General features: G+C 36.4%; 2 protein-coding genes across 2 annotated transcripts; one reads left to right on the top strand and one right to left on the bottom strand.

Moving 5' to 3' along the window:
• Positions 1 to 6782: 6782 nt before the first annotated feature.
• LOC141598739 (uncharacterized) lies at positions 6783 to 12199 on the top strand. The gene is made up of 7 exons (XM_074418488.1): positions 6783 to 7309; positions 9124 to 9195; positions 10148 to 10218; positions 10373 to 10529; positions 11025 to 11105; positions 11198 to 11287; positions 11874 to 12199. Exons 1-7 carry the CDS (start codon positions 7127 to 7129, stop codon positions 11991 to 11993), a joined length of 774 nt encoding a protein of 257 aa, XP_074274589.1. The 5' UTR covers positions 6783 to 7126; the 3' UTR covers positions 11994 to 12199.
• Positions 12200 to 20319: 8120 nt separating this feature from the next.
• On the bottom strand, positions 20320 to 24723 carry LOC141598738 (uncharacterized). The gene is made up of 2 exons (XM_074418487.1): positions 22529 to 24723; positions 20320 to 22071 (listed from the first exon to the last, which is right to left on the bottom strand). Exons 1-2 carry the CDS (start codon positions 24004 to 24006, stop codon positions 20625 to 20627), a joined length of 2925 nt encoding a protein of 974 aa, XP_074274588.1. The 5' UTR covers positions 24007 to 24723; the 3' UTR covers positions 20320 to 20624.
• Positions 24724 to 25697: the final 974 nt, after the last annotated feature.

The following is a 25697-nucleotide window of genomic DNA, read 5'->3' as shown; positions in this document are numbered from 1 at the left end:
TTTTGAGGTTATCTTATAATATTAGCTTTTCGCCTGCTGACTTAAAATCCTGACTCCGGCACTGGATATAATGAGATAATAATTAATGTGTGTACGGGTTGAAATTAAGATTGTAGTTGTAACATTATTGGAATTTGGACGAATGACGATGAAGAACTTGTAACGTCCATATGTCGGCATTGTTTTGGTGTTAATGATTGAGTTCTTTTTGTCTTCTCTCAATTGTGTGAGACTACGAAATTTTATTAGAAAAATCGATTTTGATACTCGAACTATTAGGGTAAACTTTTGATTAAGATGTTTTTTTTTATGTAGTATTAGAAGATTTAGAATCTTTAAACCAAAAGGTTACGAGATCAAATCTCATCATCGTTCAACAACCAGGTATGTTAGAATATAAAACCGATTATGGGACTTCAACCATGAGTTTAAGCTTTTGGTTGAGATAGTTTCTTGACATGGTATCAGAGCCCGTGTGACTAAGAGGTCATGGATTCGAATCTCACCCCTTCAATTCTAAAGTGAAATATTAGCACCAGGTATATATGAGGAGACTTGCAGTTATTGCATCCACACTTCAAACCCAAAGGGCATTCGTGTGAGAGGGTGCGCGTGTTAATTAGAATATAAAACGGATCATGGGGCTCCATTTATGAGCTTAAACTTTTGGTTGAGATAGTTTCTTGACAAGGTATGAGAAATGAGAAGGTCCGTCGTAGCATCCACAGTTCAAGGCCAAAGGGAATTTGTGTGAAGGGTGTGTTAGAAGTATAAAACTGATTTTGGAACTCTAACTATCAGCTTAAATTTTTAGTGTTACAATTGAATGAGACACTCATGAAATAAAGAATATGTAAACAAATGACTATGACAAAGGGAGTAATTATGATCTGGAGTATTCATTTTCTTTTAGTTTGTGTGTACTATTCGATTTAGTCTAAATTCGAGCCAGTGGGAATAAAAGGGCAATAAAACTCTCTATTGTGAGTTTTAATATGGAGTACTACTAACATAGGCCAATTTTAATTATGAATATTATTCGGTATTGTCTAGGAGTTAACGTGCATATTTCGCACACATTCAAGCAAACGGGGTTGTAAGTTTGAACCGAGATAGAATATTAGATCATACATATATAAACTTTGATTACACGGATAAATGTGATGTTAATAATGTATAGACTCAGATCATGAATATCACCGCTTATGACTTTTACTAACTAAAGTATGACCCTGTTCTTTTGGACTCATTTTTGTTTAACTTATTTTTGCTGAACTTTTCTGAACTTAACTTATATTTACTGAACTTAACTTATTTCTATTTAACTTTTCTGAACTTATTTTTGCTAAACTTAACTTAACCTATTTTTGTTTAACCTAATTTATTTTTGCTTAACTTTTCTAAACTCAAAATATGTTATCTCATCCTTTTTTCTTTCGATATGGATGGATGTCACATGGATCAAAATAATGCAATAACCGGGGCAACAATTAGTAAATGAACAACTATACACTCAACGTGATTGAATAACTCTTCTTTTAGGTTCGACGTAGGTTGACTTAAGTTGTCAGAAATGTGAATACTCGTTAAAAAGGACAATGACATACAGTATCAATTAAAGACACTTGTTGCACTTACCAGCTTGTTTATGTGGGGTTAACCATTATTGGTTTGGCATGCTCAACTTTAATCCTTCGTGTAGTGTGACCATTTTAAAACGCAAATTCGTGTATCAAACGGTTGAATCATTTGATACAAATTAGATTGAGTTTTGTGATTATTTTATGGTTAAATATAACCACAATAATTCAGTTAGAGTTATAAATTATAAGAACTTGTTTTAAAAAAGTTGTCACAATTGTAAAATGATCTTAAAACCCCGTTTTATTGTTTCAGACTAAAATGGTTCGTCTAAAGGGAGACCAACTTTTCTTAAAATGAGATCAGATCACTGAATTGTACTCCGTATCAGACTAGCTAGAGTCTTGGTATAAACTTTTTACATACAATATGTAGAGCTTACTAAATGATACGAAGTATATTCTAAATATAAGACATGTGAGAGGGTGGTGGGCTAATAGCGATTGAGAGTCAGCGCCATTAGATGACACTTATTCCTCGACTTCATCATCTTGTACATATGAGGTGCAAGTACATTTTATCTTCTTTTTTTTTGTTCGATTACAGACACAAGCTAACCAGTGGCTAAGCTAACAGACCAATACATATGATTACTTAGTAAACTACGAAGTGAAGTAATAGTGTGAAAAACTTCTATTGGGACTGGCGCGTGCGTCGCCAGAACTACTGATGATAGTCGTTTGGAAGGGGTGAGGAAACTGATTGTTTCATCAGTATGTTTCAGCGCATCTTGCATAGCTAGGAGAAGGGCGATTTATGCGGCCATAAAGTAGGAAGTTGCTCGAATAGAAGAACTCATCGGAGATGCAACAGAGTTATTTTGGCTCCACTGAACTTCAAAGATGCCTGTAACGTGTCTTTTTGATAGCCGTTGTATAGAGACACAAGCTCGGACATTTGGAGACTAATTTGTAATGAGCGGAGTCTCGTTGCTTACCTTGTGAACCACGAGACCCAGGTGATATGTGGGAAAAAGAATATAGCAGACGTTGCTGAATGTAAAATATTAATACCGGGTGATAAGCGGGGTAGAGGTCGTCGTACCCGATCAAACAATTTAACTCAACTAATGTAGTAGGGTAGTCGAGGTCGAACCACAAGGAGATCAAGTTTGAATACTAGTTTTGTCTTAGATTATAAGTTAGCTAAGTGAATCAAGAAATTGGTTGATATTAAACTAATTAACTAAATTAATAACTACTAAAACAATTAAAGTAAGAAAGCAAGTAATATAAATGACAATTCAACAAGAGAAGTGAAAATGAGCAAGAAAAGATTAAGTTGTAAATTAAATGATTAAAGGGCCTAGAACTCGGTTCTCCCACAACGATTCATAATTCCACGTCACGATTCCCTAGGCCAATCACTCGGGTAGACAAGCAAGGGGGAGATGGCTCTAATTCGCCTACTAACTTCCTCTCGGGCTCATAATAGGACACTAGCTCTACCCACCAACCCCCCTCTCGGGTTCGAAGGTCGGAATCCCTAACTCAACACCCAACTACCCCAAAAACATGCATTTTTCCAAGGTGGTCAAGTAATTGGTCAAGGTCACTAAGCACTCATCGTATTCCGGGTCATCCCACTCCTCCTCTCGGAGGTCGATTTCAAACGCTAGCCTAGAGGTACCCTCCATTGGTTCTCCCTTTCGGTCTCAACCTAGGTTAGTGATAAGACCAATTTCCGGGTATCCAATTCACAACCTAACCAACTTTCGTTGGTGGACAAGGGTTACGAATCGACACTACCCACAATTGACCCATAAACCAACTCAATCCTCTAGACTACCCTCACTAATCTCCCCCAACAATTAGCCTTTATGTGAATCAATTTGTGAAATCACTCATGTCGGGTCAAACCGAGTCCTAGTAGAAGACTACTCACTAATTATGGTTCTAAAAGCAATAGAGACAATAAAGATGGATTCTTTAGGCATAATCATGGTGGAAGAATAAATTCTACTACTAATCATGCAATAATCCAACACAAATTATCGAAAAAGATGATTTAATCTAAGAATGGAAGAGGATTAAACTAAAAGACACAAACTTTAACTCAATAACCCAAAGACTCAATCTTTGGAGGAGAAACAACAATTGGAAACATGAATAAGGAAGAGAAAAAAGTAAATGTAAACAAATGAAATTAAAAAGATAAATAAGAGGAAGAATTATACCAACAACCATAAAGGTGGAAAATTGGATTGAAAGAATGAAGAACTTCAATTCTCCAAATACAACCCAAAATTACTAATTGTAAACTAATGGAAAGAGAAGAATTAAACTAATAATTAAAGAAAGATAACAACTTTTTATTGAATGTAATTGAGAGGGGAAATATTAGGGTTCTACAATATTGAGAGAAAATAATAATCTAGTCTAATTTCTAGTCTCAATTATAAGGTAGTGTATGTGTAATGAGAGGTGTCCTTTTATACTAGTCTAATAATAATCCTACTAATAATAATATTAATCTACTAAAGTTCACTCCACTAAAGTTCACCTAATCAAACATACAAAACGACATCAACCACAGAGGGGAAGGGAATTAAAACAAAACAAAAAGACAAAACCAAAGGGACGGAATCAACGGATTAAAAACAGCAAGTGATGTCCCAGCCGGGTGGCCGGCCGCCGGGCTTGACACCGGCTGGGGATCTCCTGGAAACTTCAATAAATTTTGATGTGCTCTCAGCCGGTGGTGATGTCGACGGCCGGTGGACCGTCTGAGAAAACATTTGACGCGAGAATGTGTTGCGAGCCGGGTAGGCGGCAGACGGGTAGCCGGCTGGGAATACAATTATAATATTAAGTTGAATGCTGCTGTCGGATTTCTCATTCAGCTGCTAGATTCGTCGCCGCCGTGGATGTTGATGCCGCTGTTGTTGTTATTGTCGAGGTTGGGATTCAGAGGAGAAGTGGAGGAGCGAGCTGAGCTGAGTGTTCTTCAATGGCGAAAGTTGAGTGGTGTTAATGGTGATTTTGGGTTGAGCTGCTGGTGGTTTAATGGTGAAGGATGTGGTGAAAGGTGGAGGTGTCGAAATGGCTGATTGCAGTGATGGTGAATGGCGGCAGAATGGTATGAATGGCGTGTTGATGATGATGATGAAATGGTGAATGGTGGTAATGATTGATGAATGGTGGAAGGTTGATGATGAGGTACGAAATGCTGTTGCTCTGTTGCTAAAGTCAAGAGTTGACTTTGCTTATGTGGTTCTTTCCATCACCTTCCTTTGACTCTACCTTGACCCGTCTTATTTCCGTCTCGATCCAATTTGTTCCTTAATTTCCGTCTCAAATTGCGCTTGACTCGAATCCCCTCTTTATTATTCCGCCTTCCCTACACATAATATTAATTAAAATAATAATAATAATACCAATATTATATAAAAACCGACTAATTATTTAATATAACTAAGACGACTAATTATTATAAATTAGTAAATAAATGAGCTAATTAGACAATTAAGCACGCAAAATCGAGTCGTAATAAGATATAAATGCGGGGTAAAAAGTGACTAAAATACTATTTATCACCGGGTTAGAAGATTCACCGTTGAAGACGATATTATTGCGTTAAAGCCAAATCGCCCTAATAAGGAACAAGAATTGCGGGAGTTGCCTTTCAATGTGTGGGCCGAGTGATTGCAAGTATTGTATCATGTCTCTCAGCCAATAGACAATGATATCAGGAGTCCAGAGTGAACCAGCCACTCGGTCGAGTGACTTATGCCAGAAGCTAATATGAACTTCACATGGTCTACTCGGTCGAGTAGACTCCACGCTTCGATCGAGTAGATTCCACTTCCGAAGATCTTTTCAGTATCTTCGGCGAGTGCACTATACAGATATGCGGGGTATTACAATAACACTTCAAACTCTCGTTCTCAAGTTGATGATAATTTAAGAGACGTTATAATAAAATCATTATAAAATGAAAAGGATCGATGAGTTTTTAATATAAAAACATTAAATATCGCAATTCCAATTGTAATAGGATTCTAACTAGAAACCAACAACTATGGAAACTCTATTAAATAAAGATAAATTATGGCTTAAACAGTTTCACAATCGAAGGAAAACATTGGAAATGAAAGACTCTTATTTTTTTTTTTGTAGAAATGAAAGACTCTTATTGATTAGGGTCGAAGGACACTTTAATTGTACTCCTAAAGGACCTAAGTATTTTTCCATAGATATCACTTATTAATAGCTTGACCATCTTAATTAACTAAGACTTACAAGTTATAATAGTAATTACCAAAATTATAAATTTATATGAACCAATTTAGTTATCATGCAACGGAAATTAAATCTAATAAGATAACAAATAACCGGAATAGAGAAAGTGCTAATTTCAAACAAAAATATACAAAACGAGTCAAATATTATAAAACCATCTTACAATTTTTTTTGGGTGGTGCTCATTCATGTACGAGTTTTCCTCTTTCATGGACGTAAATGATCATAATACCCTTTTTACTTTAATGATTTTCGTTTTAATACCCTTTTTTCATTCTCTCTCTATCTCTTTCATTTACTCTTTTCTCAACTTTAACTACCACCATTACCCGTCAACCACCATTCACCACCCTCACTGCTGCCTCTCCTGTGCCACTGGCCGTCTTGACAAACTCCTCAGACAATTAAAAAAAAACGAAAAAATCAAACCAGCAGAAGGACGGAGTAACGTAGTGTTCAATCTGTTCATGTAGTGCCGATGGATCGACACGGCTTTAATGATTTTTAAATGTATCATCGAGACTCCGACATTGGGCAACAACATTACAAGTATACTGTATACTCTTTCATGGTCGTCCCTCATCCCAATGTCGGAACGGTTTAAACAAACCCTAAATTAATTAGTGTAAATCAATACTTTAATTTGACACTTCTATAATATAAAATTAAGAATTAGAATTATTACTCGATCGATACGAGAATTACCATTATAATTGTGTAATTTGACGGATTTGACTAATTTTGTGGATATGATTAATTTTGTGAGGGAGAGAATTAGAGAGTTTTTTTTTGTTTCTAAACAAAGGGCATGCTATGGAAAAATAATGAAAAAAAGTTCATGAAAGAATAAAACTCGTCCATGAATGAGCAACTACGTTTTTTTTCCTTCAAATGCCATACTTGATACTCCATACAAATCTCAAAACAACAAATCCTCAATAACATCCCTTTTGTGGACTTGATTCACACACCCAAAAACATAAAACAAATCAAAAAAAAAAAAAAGAAAAAAAAAAAGAAATCCTCGATCCGCTGTTCATCACCTCCTCTCTCTCTCTCTCTTTCTCATCAGCGCGATCTCGGATTTCTACCTCAATTAAAAATTTCATCATCTGGGTTTTTCATTTCAACGATTTCCCACATCAAATCACATTATTTTTTTCAGCATTAATCCCATTTATCCCATTTTTTCTCAACAATTAGCAACATTTTTGGTTAAATTTTTTATATAAATCATTAAAATAATGGAGGATCACGTGGTATTGCACGTGGAACCACCCAATACGGCGGCGAGCACGGTGGAGAGAGAAGATATAGAGGAGGGAGAAGATGCGCCATTGATAGGAGGTGGAGAATGTCGCATTTGTCAAGAAGAAGATTATGTTTCTTCTTTAGAAGTTCCTTGTGCTTGTAGTGGTAGCTTGAAGGTATAAAATAATTCTCTCTTTTCTTAAAAAATAAAATAAATAAATAAATAAATTGGGTTTTTGGAATGTTTAATGTTGAATGTGATTGTTGTTTGTGTTGATTTAATTGATAAGGTTGTGAACTTTATCTAATTTGATTGTTTTGAAATGTTTAATGTTGAATGTAATTGTTGATTTATTTGATAAAGTTGTGAGTTTTCTCTAATTTGTTGGTTTTGAAATGTTTAATGTTTATGTAATTGTTGTTTGATTGATTTAATTGATAAAGTTATGAGTTTTTTGTGATTTTGTGGATTGAATTTGGTCAATGTTGCATGTTTGGATAGTTTAATTGTGTGATTTTGGGGAATTTTATCTTTTTTTTGGTTTTGCAATGTTTAATGGTGAATGTGATTGTTGTTTTGCATTGATTTAATTGATAATGTTTTTATCTTTTTCTGATTTTTCGTGTTGAATTTGGTTAATGTTGCATGCATAGGCTGTGTTTAGAGGATTATGATTTGGGTTTTGGAATGTTTAGTGTTGGATGTGGTTGATGTTTGTGTTGGTTTTATTGATAAAGTTGTGAGCTTTATCTGATTTTGTGGGTTTGATTCGATCAATGTTGGATGTATGGAATTATGGATTGTGTTTTGAGGATTTTGATTTGGGTTTTATTGTTTGATTGTGGTAGTTGGAGAATTCATGGTGTTGGGGGATGGTGTTTTGATTTGGGATTAGAAAGAAATTCCGGAGGGTCAATGTAATATCGAAAGAAATCAATGTTTTTGTTTATGATTTATTTGAAACAAAGAGTGAAGGTTTGAAATTTGATATGTTTTGGAAAGTGATGGTGTTTAGGAGATGCTGCATTTGGGGCGAGTAATGTTAGTGTATGAGATTGTAGGAAAGCCGTGACTTCAAGGACAAAGATGGTAGGATTAAAGAGAAGTTTTGAAGTGAAATATAAGGTGCAATGTATAATGTATAGTACTCATCTAGATTTCAGAAGTGTTTGACACGGGTGTGTGTCCAACTGTCCAAGTGTCAGACTCTTGCCGATTTTGGAAAATCTGCATATTTGGTCTTAAAATGAACTGTCCAAGTGTCATATCCATGTTCAAGTGTCGAGTGTCACGCACAAGTATGAGAGGTAAGAAGAGGAGGCAGAATAACATAGTTAGCAGGTGTAGTAAAGATGACATGCGATGAGATTTGAGCTTCGAGGATCTAGAATGTTAGGCTTAGGATATATGCTAGTTTTTTTAACTGTGTTTGCTCCATTGGTGAAAGGAGCTTCTTAAGTGTAGGAATTTTAGTTTGACATGTGTTAAGGGTGGCAACTGGCAAGGGAATCAAGGGAGGCTGTGTGTGTTTTCTTGTCGATGGTAATGTAATGTAACATGCCAGAAAGAATTGAAACTTGTGACTTTGTGAGTGAAAATAAAGAGGCAGCATTCTTATGAACAATTGTTTCGGACCATGTATGCAGCAACAAAGTTGTGGAGGCACTAGTATGGTTTAAGACTTGATGGGTGAAGGTGTTTTATGTTTGTCTTAATAGAACATGCTTGAATCGTGAAGTATTGTAGTGTGAGTTGAATGATAGTGCTTTGAAATGCAAAGGAAACTGCAAAGAAAAATTCTCATTGATTCCTTTAACGACTTATTATTGCTTAGCCCTTAAATGATTATCATTGAGCTGGTGTAAAAACTTTTTATGCCGTGCTATTTGCATGTGCCTATGTATTTTTTTGGAGTCTTCATAAGTTACTAGGTATTAAGTTTTGTACACCTGAAGCATAGTAAATTGACTACTCCTCCTTTTTGTATAGTATGCTCACCGGAAGTGCGTTCAACGCTGGTGCAATGAGAAAGGGGACACTATATGTGAAATTTGTCATCAGGTATTTAAAAACTTCTCCTTGATTACAATTGTTTGAAAGCTTGACAGCATGAATATTCTAATAAGATCCCATTGATATTAGTACTAGCAAAATAGCTGTACTTATGTTCTGACTCGAGGCCAATTGGGCAAAGTGATCGAAATATGTACTTAAATTCAAGGTAAAATGATCCTAGTTTCCCAGTGTGGATTCTTTTTGGTGATGTGTGGTAGGATCTTGAGATAAATTTGCTCTTAGCCGTCAAATTAGAAAACTTATCTCTTTGTTTGGACACGAGAAAGGGAGGACAAAATCCCTTGTTTGAATAGAAGTGTTGAAGGGAAATTGAGGAGGGAAATAGAAGGATCATCCCTCCAAGCAATTAGAATCCTTCCAACACTAAAAAAATGGACGGAAAACATCACATCCTCCCCCTTCCTTTCCTTTTCCTCCCCTCCTATTAGTGTATCCAAACCAGCCCATGTCCGAGGACTTCAGGGTAAATCATACCTGAAATTTATCGTGATCATTCCCTTCTTTGAGGTGGGGAGTGGCCCGGTGGTGGTAGCCTGGTAGGCCTTCAAATAATCAATTTCATGCCTAAATTTCACGTCACCATAATGATGTTTTCAGCAGAATCCCAACTGAATACATCTTAGCCAAATAATCCTTGCTCACATGCATCTTATACTAGTCAGAACACCTTATGTGAAGTAGTATGGTGAGTTTAAATTTGAGTAATATGAATGCAGGGAAACAAATTGTTGCTCGAGTCACCAGTTTTCATCATGAAATACAAGGATAAAATGCACCAAAGTACACAAAAAGTCTTTTATTTTTTTCCGCTTGATAGGCGTCCTATTAGACATATACCAAAAGCTTCTGTATCACTGATTAGTAAAAATTGTTTTCTGTTCTCCCCTTATCTACTTTTTTTCCGTACTGATACTGCCATGCTTCTTGATATCTACAGCCTTACCAACCAAGTTACACAGCTCCACCACCACCATCACCTCATTCCGAAGACGCTGCGATTGATATTGGGTGAGTTAGTTGCTGTCATTGTGGCCCTCAGTAACTTTTAGTTCATTTCTTTAGGTGCATCATATACTGTGTCCATCATAGGAATTTAAGTGCCTTTGACAATACCGAAGGAAGCTGACTCATATATGCTTTGTGATTACTTTTTTTTTTGCAGTGGAGGCTGGACAATATCTGGTACCCCTTTGGATTTGCATGACCCTCGTTTTTTAGCGATTGCCGAGGCAGAACGCCAATTTCTGGAGGCAGAGTATGATGACTATGCTGCAAGTAGTGCTAGTGGAGCTGCCTTTTGCCGTTCGGCAGCCTTGATTGTAAGCCCTAAAGCTTCTTTTTTGTTGTTAAATACATCAGGAGAAAACGAGATACTTTTGCGTCATGAAAAATGAGTTTCTACTTGGGTAACATTAAGGGCTTTCTTTGATGGAGAGTAACTGTGATGGGCTTAAAGAAGGGAAAAACAAAGGAAAATAGGATGTGTGGGTATTAGTAGTGGTGGACTGCTTGTGAACAGAGGAAAGAGAGGAAGTTAGGATAATAGTTAGCCCATAGAGAGATGCTCCGCTGTAGGGTAATGCATTACTTTCATATAGGAGTTATAGTTCTCCACCATCCCTTCATTTTCTTTTCGGCTTTTCACCACCGTCACTTCCCTCCTTTTCACCTTTGTTTCTCTTTGTGGCTTTGGGAGGAAATGAGGAATGTAGCCAGGATCACAAGTGGCGGCATTCTAAGTTGCGAGATTCACTTGAGCTACAATTGTAATAAGAGATTTTTACCTCCATTTTGACTTTTCCTTTTGCCAACAGTTGATGGCTCTTTTGCTTCTTCGACATGCATGGACTGTTCCAGATGATGATAGTGAAGATGATATGTCTGCCTTTTTCTCTGTAAGAATATACTCTGTATTAAATAGTGCCATTTGCGTGTTTTAATACACGGAGTATTTCAAAACTGAACTTTGGAATTCTTGTATTTGAAGCTTTTCTTGCTAAGGGCAGCTGGGTTTCTTTTGCCCTGTTACATTATGGCCTGGGCTATCAGTATATTGCAGCGCAGAAGGCAACGACAGGTAGACTTTCAATAGTCTTCTCTAGCTTGATTTTTTTATAATTAGCTTCTGGTTTTGAAGCCACCATTCTTATCAAACCTTGATTGGTACGAACATGTTGGTTGTGGATGTTTTTTCGTTGCACAAATATGCCCTTTTCCCCATTCACTCGGACTAAAAAGCCGCATTTAGTTGTATTTTATCGTGTGACAATATATCAAGTTCCTATCTGGCTAGAGAGGTTAAAAACTCGCCTTTTCGAGATTTAACAATCGCATTGATGGCTATATCTTGTGGTTCTTGTAGCTAGTATATTACATGATTACGCTATATCTAGGGATGGCAATGTGTCGGGTCCTATAGACCCAGACGGCTGGACCCGGACCCGCTACACTCACCTTGGACCCGTACCTGACCCATGCCCACAAGGGTCCAAAATCAAGAGAGCCAGATTTTTGGGACCCGATGGGTACGGGGCAGTCATTCTTGAGATTTAACAATATCAGTTGTATTTGAGTATTTGCCTATATCTTGTGGTTCTTTTCGCTAGTTGAGACCTTGATGTAGACTACACCATTTACCCTGAGTATTTACGTTCATGTTGTAGGAGGCTGCGGCGCTAGCAGCAACACAAGTTGCATTTGTACTTCAATCAGGACAGCGAAGAGGCTTGCAGTTCACAATCGCTCCACGTTCTCCTGTCTCCATAACCCAGGAACCTGTCTAATCCTTCATCATCTGATCACATTCTCGGGAGGACATCTAAGCGACTTCTTCTACTTAGTAAACCCTACCGCTGTCTTTATTCCTCCATTTACGAATTTATTCCATTACTAAAATTTTTCATTGTTGAGCATTGTCCTGTATTTATTTGTATAATCTGTTGAAATTTTGTGTATAAAAGTTGGTATTTTGAGTATGCCTTCTCACCAACTTTCTCTCTTATGCTAATGTCTACTACGGCGACCTTATCAGCCACGACAGATGTGTCATTACCTGTAATGCATCGCTTCATTCCCCGACTGAACACTTCCTCCACAGCATGCAGTTACACACTCATTTTCTTCGTAAAATCAGAATGTGGGTAGCATTACAATTCAAATTGAAATCGTGACTTTCGCAGTAAAGACGGACCACCCCACTTCAGTTGAAAGTTGAGCATATATGAGTGCTCCAAGCTTTTAAAAGTTTTATGCTGAAAATTACATGAAACAATCACATCATAAAGCATCCATCCAGTTAACCTCTTTATTTTTTCACTTTGATTATGAAATAAAGAACAGAGAATCAGCACATTATAACATCTCAGAATATTAGATTAATTAATACTGGATCGGGTCCAGTTTCCGATTCCGGATTTCTGGATATCCGAATTATTTGGACTGGATCTGATCCCCAAATTTCATAATTTTTAAACTGGATATCCGATCCGATTTTGAAATCTGGATCGGATATCCGGTTTTGCTCAGCCCTAGTTAGGACTCTGAGTCTGTGACTAGTCTCTATTTAATGTTAGGACAAATTAACTTAATTAAGAAACAATCACATCATTTTCATGAAGAATCATAACTTCTGCTTTAGAATGTTCCTAGTTGCATGTGACAAAAAGAAAAGGTTCTACGGAATAATACGGTCGGAATAATACATACTCTTACTGCCTAAAAGATTCTCGTCTATGTCCGTAACAAGAATACATAAAATCCTACCAGTTTAGTGAGTCATTTTACTGTATACACTATCTGATCAGTCCAAAGCCGAGTATTTGGCTCCACCGGAAATGGAAATAATCGGAAAAAAAACTGAAGTGGGTCCGTCGAAGATGAGATGAGTTTAAACAGGAAGAGAGACCAAGAAAAGCATAAAGAAACACTTACAGTACAAGAAACCAGGGACCCCCTAGTATTTTTGATGCATAGATAAAAGAGCTTCTAATTCTAAAGTAAACTGAAGTAGATCTTCCAGTAGCCTAAAGCACAAGTTCTGTTTTTTCGTAAAGTGAGTTACAAGGACGAATATGATGCTGACGAGTTTGAAACCAGGTCACGAGTAACAACCCTCATGACTTCACGAGTTAAGCTAGCAGACGAGGTTTGAAACCAGGTCATGAGTAGCAACCCTCATGACTTCACGAGTTAAGCTAGCAAACGAGGTTTGAAACCAGGTCATGAGTAGCAACCCTCATGACTTCACGAGTTAAGCTAGCAGACGAGGTTTGGCATATTAGGTCTTGAAAATACAGTTCCAATGATAAGTTTTTAAGATTACCTAGGAAGCATAATCAATAATGACTAAGTACCAATCATAATCCTCTAAATCGAGTACACGTAAGCGCAGTATGCCGTCTTAGCACGAAGCGGAGAGGACAACAAGGAACTTTATGACTGGCCAGCTAGACAAAGAAAGACAATCAAATGATAAGGATGTTATTAAGATACTTGGCTTCCCAAGGGTGTTGTATTGTTCTAAGCCTTTTATTTATTCTATATAGATTCTTCTAAAACAGCAGCCTTAATGTTTAATGCTTTATGCTTTAAAGTTTAAATCACTCTCTCTAACTCAACAGGGATTGCTATTTGCTACTCTTCTCATTTTCTCCTCATATACTTGTTTTGTTTTATTCAGACGATTTTGGTATACGAAATTATGGTATTCAGTGCCCATAAAACATTTATTCTTCTATTTTGTATAGGAATTCTAGCAGTAAAACCAGATACAGTCTGCAGTCGGAGAATGGCAGGCGTGGCTCTTGCGCCGGGCAGTGGGTTATGCATGCAAGAACAGTTGAACACTGATAGAGGGCCGAGCCCAACGAATGAGAAATTTGAACCTGATCAAACTAGTGAAAGACGAGTGCGCAGAGGGTCCGATCCCATCCACAACAAATGCTGAGACTGCTGACAGTCTCCTGCAATGGGATTTTTCAGGACAATATGTACAGTGGAATGCAGTGAGAGCTGGACAACTGAATACACGGAGCGAGATCAGATGACGGTAAATCCTGTTCTCCAGTAGTCCAGTACAGGTACAGTTATCATGATGCTGTACGTCTACTCTCACCAAGAAAATAGAGTGCTGTTACTGTATCATACATTTTGATCTTTTTTTTTTGGTAGAAGTTCAAATTCGCTTGCATAAAACATCGTAATGAAATTCTTTAGATATTTGAATTCATAATCATCTTAATACTGTCAGCCAGTGTATCCCAATTTTTAATACTCGACTTATTATCTATTCTGTTCTGCTGTAAGGGGTTAATTTTAAAAAATAGTCTCTTTAGCGCGCGCTTAAGCTCAAACACTGGCAGAACTCAGAAGCATCTTATGATTGTTGCAAAGAAAAGCGAAAATGGCAGAAGCATCTTATGATTGTTAAAAAGAAAAGATGTGTCCGTCTTCAAAGAGAATATATACCGCGAAACTTGTCAATTAGCCTACTACTGTGTTTTACTAGTAAGATTTAAGAAATAAGAATCATGTTTTATCATCTATCGTTTTCTTAAACCAAATAACTTAGGTAAAGATCACTTAGGCAGAATTCGCGACCCACACTGATAACGAGATCATACAAAGCGCATAATTTCCAATTAGACGGGAGTGAGGGACCGCATATATTCTAAATAGATTTATCCCCTGCAGCAGCCAATACTGAAACATTGTTGAAGTCGACCTATGAAGACTGAAGAGTTATATTGAGTCGGAGCAATTGCTTCTAAATGAGCGAGTTTGTATATTAGCTTGTGGTCGAAACAAGAACAATATTATCAACTAGGCAACTATAGATAGTGAACAATATTATCAAGCTACAAATTACGAGTTCGACAAACTAAGCAGATAACCAGAAAAGTGATGGGCTTTCTTGTTTCGTATTATTAGTTGCGGCCTCTAGACTCGAGGTGATCAAATGCGAGCGTGTTTCATATACAGTCCGATTTGCAAAGATAACAGGTTACTAGGGTTTTGCAGGGTTTATGGATTGGTCTTTGTAAATTTTTAAAATTACATTATCCGTAGTCGGTAGTTTCTTTTTTAAGTTGGTTCAATGAACGGAACGAGTCATGAACAACTCTAGAACACATGAAAATTATATGTTTTTTTTTTACAAAGAAAATTATATGTTATCTTAAGGCAAAAAGAGACAAGAAAAAAAGGCAGAATATAGAAATTAGGACTATAAAACCAATTAAAAATATTAGCACTCTCAAAAAATAAAATATTATTCCGTATATAAATGGTGCTTAAAATTACCCATACTTGAAATAACCAGATATAGGCGAGCCGGAAAGGAGCAAAAGTCCGAATAACCCAATCCGATCCAAAGTCAATAATTTTTCTTGAGCAAAAGTCCAATAACCCAATCCGACCCAAACCGGGATATACATGAAATGATGAATATTGAAATTGTTCCGACCCGGAATCCGACCCAAATGGCTAATTGTGGGACAGCACTAACTGGGCCTGTCTTACTATAATTCCCATAAGCAACAACGACCCATATTCGTGCACATAGCCCAAGAAACCTTTTAGGCCCATGGATCAAAATGCAAAACATATACCATCTATATTTATTCTAAGGCCCAACTTGTAAACATATGTGCGCATGTATTTAGCAAAGATGGCAAATGTGAACAATGGCTCAAACTTTTGTCGACTCTATTTCTCGTCAAATGAATGAAATGATGTAACCTCTTCGGAGGTTTTTTCCTCCAAAGAAAAAAAAAGAAACTACGTATTTTCGTTTTCCCTCACAAAATAAAGTAAGTGTATTCAATAATTACTTGCTAGTTTCAAGCAAAAGCTCATATATAAAAAGAAAATGTATCATCTCTTTGTTTTTTTTTCCTGCCAAATAAAGACGTAAGGCTGGTATATAATACTCCCTCCCATTCATAATAAACCTCCCCATTTCCTTTTTCGATTATTCACAATAACCTCCCTATTTCCTTTTTTGGTAAGTGTTTGTGTGGTCCAAATTTAATTGTATGGTGGGGTAGTGTATTTGTGTGGTCCAAATTTAATTATAAGGTGGGGTAGTGTGTTTCCTTAATTTTTGTGCCAAAATGAAATGGGAGGTTTATTATGAATGGGAGGGAGTATACTACATGTGAGGGAAGGAGATTCGAATATGTGGCTCATTTTTAGTATATCTCTCTTAATCATTAGGTTAAGACAATTAGACCTCTTCGGTTTGATCTCTTTCGAATCTATTGTACGGAGTATAAGATATGTAGTTGTGTACCCTGGAGTCTTACCCTATACCGTTGTTTATTCTTGAGGAGTATATGGACTCGATCAGTGACGGAGCCATGATTTGAGCTTAGGGGTAGATGAATAATAATATAAGGTTAATCGAAAAAATTCGAAAAATTTAACTAAAAACTTCGTTAATCTTAACTTTATGATTATTAATTAGTCACTTTGATCTCTGCCTTTTCTCTCCAACCACTATAAATATGAGAAGCTGGTAGTCATTTGATACATACATCTTTCATATATCATCTACTAATTCTCTATGATAATTTTGAACATACCATATGAACACAAATTCTCATTATAGACGGACACTATCCGTCTATATGTATAGACGGATACCATTTTCCCTCACAAAATACCCATTTACCATAAAGTGAGAAGCACATGGGGGGTGCCCCACCTTGTCCCCCCTACCCATTTTATTAGAGGTCTTTACCCGTCTGTTCGTCCCACCCGTCTATACCAAAACCTATTGCCATATGAATTCCAACTCCTTATGGTTGAGTTACATACACAATCGTGGGCCATGGCCCGGGGTCCTTTTTGAATTGTTATGTATTAGCACAATTGGTCATTGAATTGGTCTACGGTTCAATTCCTCTTAGAGCAGCTTTTACCTTTTTTTAAATCCTCTTCTTTTCATCGATTAAGACTTTCCCACCCCTTGTTTTATCCGCTGATACCATGAGTTTGACGCTACAATTTTTACAATTATTCATGTAATATTTTTTGCCCTTACACCAATTTTTTATTTGTTCCATACACATTCTTTATTAATTTCTAAATATTTTCCTATAATACTCAATTAATAATTTTTAATTTTGTATTTATACATTTTGAAACATATTTAGATAAGTGTTATCGAAAACTGATAACATGTACAATAACAGATATGTTAAAGTATTTTAATTTCGTCGACATATTTAAGTCGAAGATGAAAGGATTAATTTCAGCCCCACCTAGGATTCGGGTCTGGCTACGCCCCTGTCTACAGGAGACATGAGTGTTGCGTGACCATAGGGGATGACGTTCATATCAATTTATACCGTAACCAGAACGATTTCGTTTTTCATTCAGAATTTAAATTGTTTATAAAGCATAATCTAGTACTCCAATATAGTTTCTTTTTATTTAGTTTTCCAACCTCAATCATGCATAAAACATACTTTAGGCTTTATGAAGAAAATGATGGCAACATCATGCATTCATCCTCAAAGAAATGGAAGGCTGACATAAAAATGTCACAACTTTAGCTTTAAACTATAGTAATAGACCCATTTGCCTCATTGTGGCAAACAAACATCATGCGCTACACAGGGTTTTTTTTTGCAAGAGACACTCATTTCATTTCTCAATAAAGTCTAAAATATTCTACTCGTACAATATTATGGGCATTATGGAGTTATGGGTCATTCACTCCCTTGAGATATGTACCGGAAAAAATTGTATAAAATCGTTTTATTTTCTTTTAACAGTCGTTTTTATTAAGGCGTGTTACATAAAAATTGTGTAAAACAGAGCTATTGAGGTAAGATTATGCCCTATTGAAAGATACATTTAACAAACTTCTTGTGTAAAATCATCTTCAAATGTTTAGAAGAAATTGATTTGAATATCTTCACTAATTTATGGGTATAATCGTGTTTTACGTAAGGTTTTATACTATCTTCACTAATTTATGGGTAAATAGTGAATTTGCTTTTACCCATCCTTTAACAATGCATGCTACATGAGCTTAAAAGCAAAAGAATATACTCCGTACATGGATATTGCCATACAACATCCTTTTTCATGAGTAAATGGTGCACCATTGGTAACTTTTAAGCAATAAAGTGTTAGTCTAGTCACTAAACTTGATAAGTGGATATTGTTATAGTATTCTCGTCTTAATTATTTATTTATTTGCTTTTTTTATTAAAATACTTTTTATAACGAATAAAAGGTAAATAAACAGCTGAGAAGAATAGAATATTACTTTGTAATTAAGAGTTTAATCAATAAAAGGACTGATTAACTCTACAAAATACGCTTTAATGATAAAGTTTATTCCGTAATTTTTTCTAGGACACTTTTTTTTTTTGACAAGGATAAATAATGTATTATATTTCAGTATCATGGTTTTCTAAACCATGTTATATACTCCAATATAAAACAAAACATAATAAAACACAAGACTATATATTTCTACTAATGAACAGTAACCGGTTAAATATCTGCATCGACTACGAACATGTAACACTTGTAACTTTGTAAGTTTTAATCTATGCACATACATGGAAAACTATGATAATTTTACTAGGAATACCCAAACAAAAGAGGATAGTCAAACCTTAGGTACTTGTGAAATCGTGGTTGCCCATGAAAACAAAACAATTAAGAAGAATTTAATCTTCTAAAGACATAGGAGGGCTCAAGATTTGTACTTTTACATAGAAAATGGAGGGACTCTAGTCTCTAACATAGAGGTGAAATTGTGAAATTTGCGAATATAGTGGAGCGTTTCTCGGGGATTTCATGTGATTCAAATTCTTTTCCAGATCCATATCTCCATCTAAAATTTAAAACGAGTCAAATAAAACACAAAAAACGAGTTTGAAACTTAGAGTTTGAAGCATAATGTTAATGTACTTATGTTACTATTAATAAAACCTTATTCCATCTATTTCGAATATAGTGTTATTTAACCTGTTTTAATTTTTATAACGTAAATATACCTGTCATAAAAGAAATCAGATGTAATTTGTTTGTCATAAACAAAATACTAATGACGATTTTGCTAATACGTGCCCTAATTGTCAAAAGCAATTGACAATGACAAGGAGCAAATTTAGCTAGATATTCTTATTTTTGGTTTGAAAGCTAAAATTATGAGTAATGGCATTGAAGTAGGTGTTCAAGTCCAACAATCTTGACATTTGCTCAAGACTCTCAATTCACTTTTGACAATGAAATTGTTGTTTAATTAATCCTCTTCCCTAGGTTGTCATTGGTCACACCACTTAAAATTGTCCCTAAAAGTATTAAAATGACCACACAAATAACTAGATTAGTCGCTAAAATCATAAAAGTATGTCAAGTGTTTCGCTGTTCCATCTTTATCCATGGGAGTAGAGCAACGTCTTGCTTAGTCTCTTGCCTTTTCAAAGAGCATTCACGACGACGTGGTTACGCACTATTATCAATGCTAAACATCGCGATTGGCAACAAAAAAAAAGTACTAGTAAATACAGAGTAGGTAGTATTACATATCGTACTCATAAAGTCATAATCTAGGTTCAAATTCCGTCAAGTCGTCAACACTAATAATCGAATTTCTTTTCAAGTAATGGAGAGAATCCTGACTGCTAATAGTTTTCATGCAAAAATATTTTTCAATTGAAAAATTGGCGGGAGTCGTTTAAATGATGGTATAAATCCCAAGAATCACATGGGAAATATTTGGTGCTTTGTGAATGTATTCTTGTAATAAAGCTGATCCCTTTTTTTACAGCAAGAATCCACAAGCTTTTTGCTGCAAAGCTTGGGTTGGGCTACCAATAATACTACTAATTTACCTCACATTTTCTACAAATTTGCATTTTAATCATCGATTAACCTTATTTAAAACCGTCTTATACTTACAACAAAGTAAACTATAACCAGTAGGCAGTAGTCAGTACCTCTTGAGAAAAAAATATAAGAATTAGTGTAAGCAGTATTAAATGTAACACATAGCATAAAAGAGGCCGTTTTAAGCTGAAGACGGTTACAAATGAGATTTTTTGCTTAATCATAAGCGACAGAAAAGGCGAAACAGAACACCAATTAGGGCAAAACAGGGCGTTAAATCATTAATTATAACATACACCAATTCTACAAAGAAGAAGCTAAGGTTATACAAAAACTAATAAACAAACATGACAACAAATTAATTTCCGGAGGATGATCCGACCTTGTCATGCTAATGCATCAATGCAATGACCGGAATCCTCTTCAATGGATGATTCAATTGTTACTACTTGCTACAGCACTCGCGACAGAACTTGCACTGCACAAATGCTTGAAAAAGACGGTCTCACACTCTGAGGTACCTTTTAAAGTTTGAGACCGTCTTTTAAAAAGCTAATTGCTTACACTGATTCTTCTTGGCCTTCTGAGGGATGCCTGATTAACTCGAGGATATTAATAACTTCTCGCATATCTGGTCGATTTGATGGAACTTGAGATGTGCAAATCAATCCCAATTTGATCACTGGAATGGCTTCCTCTGCAGGGAATTTTCCCTGAAGCCGCTCATCGATACATTCTTCTACCTTCCCTTCTTCGAGTGCTCCTCTGACCATGTCACACAGTACAACCACATCGTCGTCCATGTATTCTACGGGTCTTTTACCCGTCACTACTTCTAAGACCAACACTCCAAAGCCGTAGGTATCACATTTCTCGGTAATCTTAACTGTCCGGCATGCAAATTCAGGTGCCATGTACCCTAGTGCACTCTGAATCTTGCTGCTTAGGATGTACCGATCCAACATTGGTAAGAGTCTTGCTAAGCCGAAATCTCCGACTTTAGCGTCACCGGACTCGCTTATGAGGATATTGCTTGATTTGAGATTGTAGTGGATGACATTTAGCTGGTGCAGGTGGGATAACCCTTTAGCCATACCGAGAATTATGTTGAATCTCTCGTTCCAAGAGAGGTGGTTGCCACCCGGTCCTTCATGAAGGTGCTTGTATAAACTTCCGCCGGACACAAACTCGTATATAAGTAGCTGAAGTGATGTAGTCCAGTAATAGCCTTCAAGTGAGACGAGATTAGAATGTCGTATTTTCCCAAGCTTCTTAACCTCCCTTTCAAAATCGTCTTGGGACTTGACCAGACTAGAGACAGTGAGCTTCTTTATGGCAACAGGGCGACCATTTTGAAGGACGGTTCGGTATACCGCCCCAAACCCACCACGACCGAGCTCACAGTCCTTGTTGAGAAGAGCATGGGTCCCAGTGCTGAACTCAGACTCGCCTGAGAAAATTACCAGCTTTCCAGAATTGGCATCGGTGGAGGAATGGCTGAAATCATCGCCGTTTGATAATGCAAGGGCAGCAGCAGAATGAGATGCTGATGCCTTGACACGCAGATTTAGAACCGTGATGGCAATCACACCGACTACAATAACAGCAGCAGCCCCGATAGCAATTAAGGCAGAAATGCTAAGGATGTTTCTCTTCCGAGCCACTTGAGGGGGTAAAGAAGAACCCGACACAATTTCACCAGTGGAGTTGGGATTTAGAACAATGGGTTTAGGAAGCACTGCAGCACAAGATCGTTTCGTAGAAGATCCACAAAGAGACGGATTTCCCATGACAGATGTGGGAGGTATGGTGTTAAAGAAACCGCCAGGAAGTTCACCCTGGAGATTATTATGTGAAACGTTGAAGGATTGGAGATGCTGGAGATTTTCTAGCTGTTTCGGTAGACTTCCACTAAGATAATTGAAAGAAAGATCTACGAATTGTAGTTCATCAAGTTTTGAAAGAGCAACAGGTACCGGTCCGTTTAAACTGTTGTGTGATAAATCCCTGCATAGCATTACCAAAACCAATGAGCGATTTCAGATAAACGAAGGGCACATAGACAGAGAAGCTTATGGCCGGATTTCAGATAAGTAATGCTGTAGATTTCACGGTTTAAGGCCATACCTAGCAACAAATTAGACATTGCATTCACAAATATAACAACAGTATTACACCAGTGCCGTGCAGTGCGCACACTAGCATCATATAACAGCGATTTCATAATATAAGAAGTGCAGACAATTTCGTGAGCCATTTCAAATTAGACACCACATCCACGAATATAACGACAGTATTACCCCAGTGCCGTGCCGTGCGCACACTAGCATCATGTAACCGCGATTTCATATTATAAGAAGTGCAGACAATTTCGTGAGCCATTTCAAATTCATAGTGACTGTCAGATAGAATAGCCTATGAGATAGAATATGAAGAAGATATGAGATAAAGACGGAATGCTTACAGAAGAGTGAGTGAAGTACAATGCTCAAGAGAAGTAGGTACATTCCCAGCAATCAAATTCTTTCTCAATATCAACTCGCGCAGAGAAGTAGCGCCTCCGATTTCAGAAGGAATGCTCCCTTTCAGCTGATTATCACTTAAATCAACAACCTTCAATGCTTTAAGTCCTCCAATAGTTTCCGGTATTCCGCCTATCAAAGAGTTCTTAGACAAGTTCAAGAACTCCAAGCTGCTAAATTTCACCAATGATGATGGAATACCCCCAGACAACCCATTATGGGACAAATCCAACACTTGAAGACTGTTATATGAAATGGACTCGGCCGAGGATATTGAAGCATCCATGGTTCCACTCAACTTATTCTCTGAGAGCAAAATTTCTTGCAAACCCACCTTGAAAATCCACTTAGGCAACTCACCATTCAACACATTTTGCCGAAAATCTATGATTTGAAGGTTTGAACAACCAATCATAGATTCAGGCAATGCTCCGGTTAAACCATTCATAGACATATTTATAACCTTTAATGCCCTTAAATTACCCATAGAAATTGGCAGAAAACCCGAAAAATTATTATTCGAAAGATCAAGAGTCTCAAGTGCCCTCATTCTACCAATCCACTCGGGAACTAAACCCGTAAACAAGTTCCCCCTAAGATTCACATTCCCAACAAAGCTCAAATTCAGCACAGAAATAGGTAGACTACCAGTCAACATGTTCCCACCTAAATCAAGTGACTTCAACAAAGAACACCCTCCAATATCCTCCGGTACCGCCCCAGAAAGCCGGTTTCTACTCAAATCTAGAGCTCTCAAGTTATACAAACCATCCATACCACTAGGAATAACACCACTCAACACATTATTCGACAAATCAACCGATTTCAACCCATGTAAACCATAAATTCCAGTAGGAACACTCCCAGAAAACATATTATTCGACAAATTAAGCACAGATATCCCAACACAAGAGCTCAAACTACTCGGAATCGACCCCGAAAACTTATTAAAACCCAAATTAACACTTCTCAAAGGCCCACATTGTTGAAAAAAGTCAGGAGATAACACACCAGAGAATGAATTCTCACTTAAATCAAGTATTCTTAAATTAGAAAGTCTCACTAAAGCAGAACTAAAACTTCCTGTAATATTATTTCTTGATAAAACCAACTTCCTAAGTGACTGTAACTGCAATAACCCTCTCCCTAATCGACCCGAAAGCGAAAAACCGTCGAGATTAAGCTCAGAAACACGATTTGATCTAGGGTTACATGTTACACCAGCCCAATTATTACATGGATTATCATCATCTTCATTCCAAGATGATAATTTACCATGTGGGTCCACAATGTCTGCTTTAAACACTATTAAACCTAATACATCATCATTTAGTGAACTAGATACTGAACTTATACACAATGGGAGTAATAAACTTACTAATGTAGTAATTGCAACACAAATTAGGGTTAATTTCCTCATTTTATTTGGGGAAAAAGGTGAAAAGATGCAATTTTTGGAGGATTTACTAGATTTTAAGAACTGCCTAAATAAATCTATTACTTCAATTAGAGAAAAATGTGAAAAAGATGCAATTTTTGGACTACCCAGAAATAATCATATTATTACTAAAATAAGAGAAAAAGGAGTAAAAGATGCAATTTTTGAAGGATTTAAGAGATTATGAAAAGTACCCAGGTAATGTTTAGGTGAGCTGTAATAAACCCAGAAATATTTTTAATTTTTTTTAAAGAAAAATAATAAAAAGTGGGGAAAAAAAGTGAAAAAGATGTGATTTTGAGTGGGTGAAGCAACTAAATAAAAGTACCCATTTCACGTTTTAATGAGCTTTACAAAACCCAAAAATTATTTTTGTGAAAAATTAGGGTTAAAATGCTTAATATACTGAAATATAACGGCTACAAAATGCAGAAATAAGGTGAAAAAAAGACAGTAAAAAATGTAAGCTTACAGAAATTTAAGGAGTTGAGTTGTCAAGAATGCCCTTAAGAGGTAAGGAAATGAAGAGGTAGGAAGGGTAGATTGGTAATTTTGGAAGGGAGTATGGTGGTTAGTAGAGAGTGTGACCGACGGTGGGTGTTGGGTAAAGTAGTGGAAAGAGAGGGGAGTGGGAGTTAGTGAGTTTAGGAGAGAAAATTGAATGTTTGCATTTATTGAACTCACTATCAAATGGTCAGGAGAAGAGAAAAGAAAGGATTTAAGGAGGTGGCCAGCGGGAAATTGAATGTTGGCAAAGTTTATTATTCCCTCTATTCAACTCCACTTTACATGTTTTTTTTATCACGTTTGTGAACGTGATTTTTACGCGCTAAATATTTTTAGCTACGTATTTGTAATAATTATAAAAGTTAGATATTTTTAATATACTCTTAAAAACGAATCAAATAAGATCTCACATGAATATATTTTAACTTATGTATCGAGAGAAAATTGAAGTTAAATGTCTACTTGTGAATAGTGTGCAAAAGATAAACATGCAAAGTGGAGTTGAATGGAGGAGTATTACGGAATTGGACAGAGAGATATGTAACGGAAAAAGGCGAGGTCAACTTTGTAGTGATATAGAGACTCGGAGTAAACATTTTGATTGTTTTGAATAGGGTTTTTTGGAACGGTTATTTTAAATTGCTGAAAATAAAGATTAAGAACATTTTTGTTGCCCTGTGTAGAAAACCTTAAATTTGAGTCTAAATTGGGCAGTTATTTTTGAATTGAGACGTTTTTGGATCGACTGGTTTTTGGATGAGGTTAGTTTTGGGTTAGACCAGTTTTAGGTTTAGTAAAGTTGGGGCTAGGTTGGCTCAACTCATTTTACTCTTTATGAGTCTTTATTTCTGAATTGAGATAACTTTCTATTTTGGTTAGCCGACCATACGGGATAACGAGGATGAAGAGGAGGAAAAATAGAACAGTCCACCACGAGTATTAACTAACCATACAAGCCTATAACAACAACATGTTTTGAACAAACGTAATTTGAATCATGAAATGAAGAAAAAAGCTAGTTATTTACCTATTTGAGGTAGCAACCAGTGACGGAGCCAGAATTTCAAATTTAGGGAGACGAGAAATTTTAAGGTAGCAACCAATGATATAAGGCATACTCGAAAAAAAAATTCCGAAAATTTAATCTGCATTGATTTTAAATGTCA

The sequence above is a fragment of the Silene latifolia genome, chromosome 9, assembly GCF_048544455.1.
Source record: "Silene latifolia isolate original U9 population chromosome 9, ASM4854445v1, whole genome shotgun sequence".
In the NCBI taxonomy this organism is placed as follows: domain Eukaryota; kingdom Viridiplantae; phylum Streptophyta; class Magnoliopsida; order Caryophyllales; family Caryophyllaceae; genus Silene; species Silene latifolia.
Note: the sequence above shows the minus strand (reverse complement) of the source record. Positions and strands in the feature narration are given on the sequence as shown.